The 6,000-nt window shown below is 30.0% G+C and overlaps 1 protein-coding gene across 1 annotated transcript in view; it reads left to right on the top strand.

The window, feature by feature from the left end:
• LOC128984777 (fat-like cadherin-related tumor suppressor homolog) overlaps positions 1 to 5,136 on the top strand; it is a 308,237-nt gene extending 303,101 nt beyond the window's left edge. The window contains exons 5-8 of the mRNA XM_054404145.1: positions 196 to 257; positions 3,023 to 3,181; positions 3,939 to 4,046; positions 4,951 to 5,136. Coding sequence (XP_054260120.1) covers positions 196 to 257; positions 3,023 to 3,181; positions 3,939 to 4,046; positions 4,951 to 5,136 — 515 coding nt within the window. The remainder of the gene's footprint in view (positions 1 to 195; positions 258 to 3,022; positions 3,182 to 3,938; positions 4,047 to 4,950) is intronic.
• The last annotated feature ends 864 nt before the right edge of the window (positions 5,137 to 6,000 follow it).

Here is a 6,000-nt window from a genome sequence, read left to right on the forward strand (position 1 = left end):
AAACATTAAAGATTGTTTAATCATCTTAAGGGCTTAATTTAATTCAATCTTCACAATTAGCGTGTCTGCTTGTTTTAAATTAGTTTCACTGGAATTTGTTGGAAAACATTCTGTATTTATTTCCTTATCTGTATTGCCATACTGATAACACACTACAGCCGGATTTACTTTTGTAAAATTATACTGTCCTAACAGGTGTTCTCTACACTACTACGGATCAGATTGACCGAGAGCTGCAGAAGGAATATGTTCTTGAGGTAAATATATATTTTTAATTCATAATTCTGGTTTGGAGTAGTAGCCTTTGACTTGAAAATACTAGAAATTCTATCCTCTTGTTAAAGTTGCTGCCAGTTTTTAATCAAATAGATGTGGTTGATGTGAGCCACTGACAAATGTAAGTTACATATTATGACGGATGCGTTACCATCTGAACCGCTTGAATAATCCTTGTCCTAATTGTATTCAGGAATAAAAACTGGAGCGACGCGTATCAGACAACTCATGCAGCCTAGTGCTGCCAACCTCATCTTCGTTAATCATATTATCTTCTTTGGGAAAAGTCACGAAACGTGGAAAAATTAATTATTATAGGAAAATGGAGTACAATCCATTCAATAATCAGGAATAGTTTTATTGAAGTAATTGTAATTGAATTCTTTATATCAAAACCATAGTATTTATTTTAATGTTTTCACAAAACAATGTTTCCTGTATCATAAATTGTATTGCCGAATCCTATTACTTGATAAATAAAGTTTTTATTAAATTAGGAAGATAATAAAGTGTGATTTAGCATACATGAATAACCAACAAGCATTAATGAAACTTGGATTAAACTTGAAATAAAGTTGACAAGAAAGTTACTAGCTGTGTTTTGTGTCAGTAATGGAACGGACCAGAAGCGACTCAACTTTTGAATATTTCCTGAACTCAAGCTTTGTTTCTTTCATTTAAAAACACTTCGGGCAATAAATTTTAAACAGCTACAAGAATGATTACTGGTTTTAAGGAGTGACTTTTTAACAAACTTTTTGTATTACCTTTTTATACAGGGTGTGTTTTTTAACGGAACCCAAATAATTACAACTAACGTGAAATACTTTTGAACGAAAAAAATAGCTTGTTTTATGTTGGTATCCCTGTTTTCTTTACTTCTTAGTACAATACAACAACCATATTATTTATTTTTTTTTTTGCATGTTGTTCTGATTAAGTTTACACCGTTTTCTGTGTGGTTCCTCCATAGGATTCCCCAACTTTAGCTGGGGTTATTACTTTTATCTTGTTTTTAGGTAATACAGTAGGTACTTTTTCACTTGTGGACGGCATTAAAACTGATCTTTTAATAATCGTGACAGAAAATATCCGCATTAATTCCTCATTCACCACTGACATTAAAATATGTCAATTACTTTACTATTATTTTGTTAGGGATGTAAACAAAAACATATTTTTGCTCTTTGTGATTACAATAAAAAATATCCTTTACGCAAAAGAAATAATATTTATTTATATCTAGAATATTTTTTAAATGTTGTACAAGTGATGTTTCACTGCTTTTTCATCAATCATAACACTGTCAAATGTCACTTGCAGTTTTCTCATACTGGCATTGTTCTTATTGTTGTTGAAGATGGTATTGTTTTGCCATCACTGTATTGACAGTCGTTCTCCAAGAGTCTTTGTATTGATGAGGTACCGAACTTATTGAATATTGTTAAAATAAATATTGTTAAATATTGATCAAAAAAATAGTATTACTAAAGTTTATATCCAATTTACAGATTGATTAAAAATGAAATACACAGCTTGTTAATTTAATTTACAGTTTTTCCATTTCATTTGTACGAGTAATCACTGTATATGACATTAATTATATTTAATCATATTGATTATAAATTCCCATATTGTACTGCTGTTCTTTTGTAATTATTCAATTTGAAAAGCAAAACTTTGCTCATGGTTTTCAGTTTCTCCTTTATGTATAAAGATAATTTTTTTTGTCAGAATTTTTGAGTTTGAGTTTTGGGTGATAATATCTATTTTGGGTCCCTTTGGACCAAAAAATGGTGTCCGTGAATGTGAACAGAGCTACAGACTACACCTTTGGTCAAATTTCAATGAAATTTAGTGTTTGTTTACTAATCCATATCATCATCAGGTGTTTTTTTTCTCATTTTTTTAGAAATTTTGCTTTTAATGACGATACTACTATAAAAGGAAAATAATATTTTTTAACAAAAACAACTCAAACAATTTTGATTGAAATCAACTATGCTATAGTCCTTTTAACTTCAAAAAGTGTTACAACTCCAATTCTTCAAATATATTGCAATTTTTGTGACTTCCTAATCAAATATCATAGCTATTCCCACACAATATATGATAAGGGTTATTAACAAACTAATTGAAGAAATAATGTGAAAGATTGTCAATACAGTTTATTAAGTAGTTCAACTTAAAAAGCATTTGCTCATAATTTAAATTATTATAAACAAGCTTTATTTATTTTATTCATTGTGATCCTTGGTTGGAATATATTATTTTTTAAATAAAAAAATCAAATTATACAATCACAGTTGTTGGCAACACGACAAGTTTCGTTCCTTAGAACTTCGTCAGTCTTTTAAACTCAAGTCTAAATAAAACTTAGTTTTATTTAGCTAGTGTCAGTGATAAGACAGTGGTGGCCAGCCTTTGCAGTTTCAATCAGTTTTATAAATTTTTATTCCATTTTAATTATTTTACAAAAATTACATTACAGTTTTAATTATACTATTGTGACAGTATTTTAGAACCTATTGTTATACTACAATGTATTAATACATTGATGATATGGTTTCATAGAAAATGACCTGACAAAGTTCTAAGGAACGAAACTAACCGTCATACCAACAACTAGTTTTGGATAAGTTAATTATTTTATTTTATCAATTCATTTATTCTTTTATCTTATTCTGGATTACTCTTACCTCCTTTATTCATTGTGGGATGTATTAGTTGAATTGAATGATTCCAGGTGACTTTGACAGACAACGGTGTGCCGCCATTATCATCAACAGTTCAAGTTATCATCACAGTGGACGACGCCAATGACAATTCCCCACAATTTGATCAAACGTTTTATCACATCATGATACCAGAGATGCACCATAGGGACTCTACTTTTATCATCCAGGTAAGAATCATCCATACTATTTCATAATTCTACCTTTCAAGTTTAAATATACTTTATTAAATTAATCTTTTTGCAAAATTATGTTCTTAAATTGTATGTTTCCGTACCTAACCTTTTACATGTTTCTTCTAGATTCGTAGAGAATGATGAATAATTAAATACAAAACAGTGCTATTTTTAATTTATCATAAAAAAATGTTCAAGTAAAAAATGAAAAATGTTTAAAATAATTGTATTTTTAATGAGCACATGTGATTGAATTTTGTTCTTGAATTAAATTGAATTGTTTTGAATTTTTTGTTCTTATTCAAAAAATTCTGTTATCTTTAAATTGTTTACTTCCATATTTATTCAATTTTTTATTTTATTTAATTTTTACATATCAATTTTTCTTTTCTTATATATATATATATATATTATTTCTACCCCACGTTCAAATGAAAACATGGTATGTGATTACATACACTTAACAAATATGTTAGTAATATTAGAGTAGAATCCTTAGCAAAATAAAGTTCCATATTAAAAAGCACAACTTCTTAAAAACAAACTAAAATTTGATGAATATTCTTAAAACTCGTAGTTCAAAATCCACACAGAAATTACTTAGAGTTCAAACAGTCTTGAAAACTAAATTATATAACTTAGACTCGCCTTTATTGCATTAAGATTATGTTAATAAAGACTAGACATCTTTCAGATAACAAAAAGTGCTTCTTATATATTTTTGTTTATAAACATGTCTGCAATGTTTTAGAACGAGGTGGACGTTAGTGAGACAGATCTGGAGTTTGAGGCGTTGTTTACGGGCGAGTCTTGGCGCAACCTTGATATCAACAACCTTACTGGCTACCCAGTTTTTAGGGTAAGTGTAATGATTTTTATTCAGACTTCTCAATTGTTTTAACAAGGGTTTAAATTTTATTAAAGTTGTAAAGTCTAACGTTATTCTATCTTTAGTACTAGTTGGAAATATTACTTAAGCTGCTATACTCATTTCTGGTCTAATTTCGTGGTTATATTGTTATGCCTCTTCACACTATTGTTCTCAAAAAATGGTTCAGAAAAATTTGTGAACACTCAAGATATATTACGATGACAATCAGTAATTGCATTTTTCCTTACCTTGTTTGTTAGCCTTTGTTCTTGCAAGATTTTTGAAGTTGCCTCCAATGTATTTCACCATGGTATGTGGTATCTTCATATATTGGAGGAAACTTCAAAAATCTTGAACAAAGGCTAGCAGACCACGTAACGAATTCTTCAATTTTCTACTTCTTGCCACTGGGAACTAAAATCAAATCAGTATTGTTTTTGACCTTTTGATCAAGTTACCAAAAATAGTTTGCAGCTTGAAACCTACACTATAAATATTTTCTCTCCAAACGAGTATTCGGACGATTTTGTTTAAGGAAGTAACGAGATCAAAACTGAACTTTACTTACTATTCACTTTATTCTTTTTCATATTTTCCATTGTCGATACTATAGTGACATTAATTAACATTTTTAAAAGGATGGTCCAAACCCTGGTCTTGTTACTTAACGTCCTGTTGTTAGAAGCATCATTAATTGATTGCCCAACGAAAAATTTCATCTGGGTCTGGAAACGATCTCTTGGAATCGAACTAGGATCCTTCATATTTGAAGGCGAGTACTTTAACCACTCTGCTTACCAGACAATTCGAACTAGGGACCTTCAGATTTGAAGGCGAGTACTATAACCACTCTGCTCCACAGACAATTGAATGCATTCTTGTATCATTACAGTTGGTTGCGAAGGATGACGATGCTGGAGTCAACGGTCAGCTTGAGTACTACATAAAGAGCAGTCAAGGTAGATTCAACGTTCACCCATTGTCGGGCATTGTTTACGCACAGAAACTTCTTCCAGCCAACCAAGATTACGATCTGTTGGTGAGTAAAAGATTTTTTTATGATCTGTTATCAATTTAGATTCTAGAGATTTCTAGATTTCTAGAGATGATTTGTTATAAACGATTGTTTTTTCATAGTCATGTTTGCATGGCAATGCTACATGGCAATACATTCTCCTTACCTTGATTTATTTTCTTTTAGCGCTTGAGAATTCAAATATGGTCCCTATTAAAATTGGTCAAAACAGTAGATACAAAAATCTGGTTAACTTTTTTACATCTCCTCCTGAACCAGACTTATCTACATAATTGTAGCTTATTTTTTCCTTATTGTAAATAGTTCGTCATATTAATAGTACAATGTACACTAACACAATCGTAATAGACAAAACTATTGAATCACTTTCTGGAGCTGCTTGTTTCCAGCTTGTTTTTTTCATGGGTTTTTATGGGAAAATAAAAAAAGTCACAATAATTTTTGAACATAAATTTTTACACGAAGGGGGGTTTCACTGTGTTGTTAAGAATTATAAGGAATATTGCATACTTATTTCAATAAAATCGGATTTCTTTGGAAAATACGATTTTCTTTTATTTTATGGATTTTTTATATAGGAAAACAACATAATTTACAATAACTTTTTAACCAGAGTTTTTACAGGAATGGGAGTTATTCAAAAATTTTTATTTAAATCGTTCGGGCCATTTTCGAAAAAGCTGATTTTTCCATTATTTTATGGGGTTTTAAGAGGAAATCAACATTTTTAAAATCATAATTTCTAAAAAATAGAAAAATGCCTGAAGATACCAAAGATTAGTACCTACATACCAAATTTAATCAAAATCAGACCACAGGTATAGTCTCTGTAGCTCTGTACACATCCACACATACATACACACACACACATACATCACTTCGAAAACAACTTTTTTGGGTCCAGGG

The sequence above is a fragment of the Macrosteles quadrilineatus genome, unplaced genomic scaffold (assembly GCF_028750875.1).
Source record: "Macrosteles quadrilineatus isolate MER2022 unplaced genomic scaffold, UCM_ALF_1.0 Scaffold_2__2_contigs__length_208266976, whole genome shotgun sequence".
Classification (NCBI taxonomy): domain Eukaryota; kingdom Metazoa; phylum Arthropoda; class Insecta; order Hemiptera; family Cicadellidae; genus Macrosteles; species Macrosteles quadrilineatus.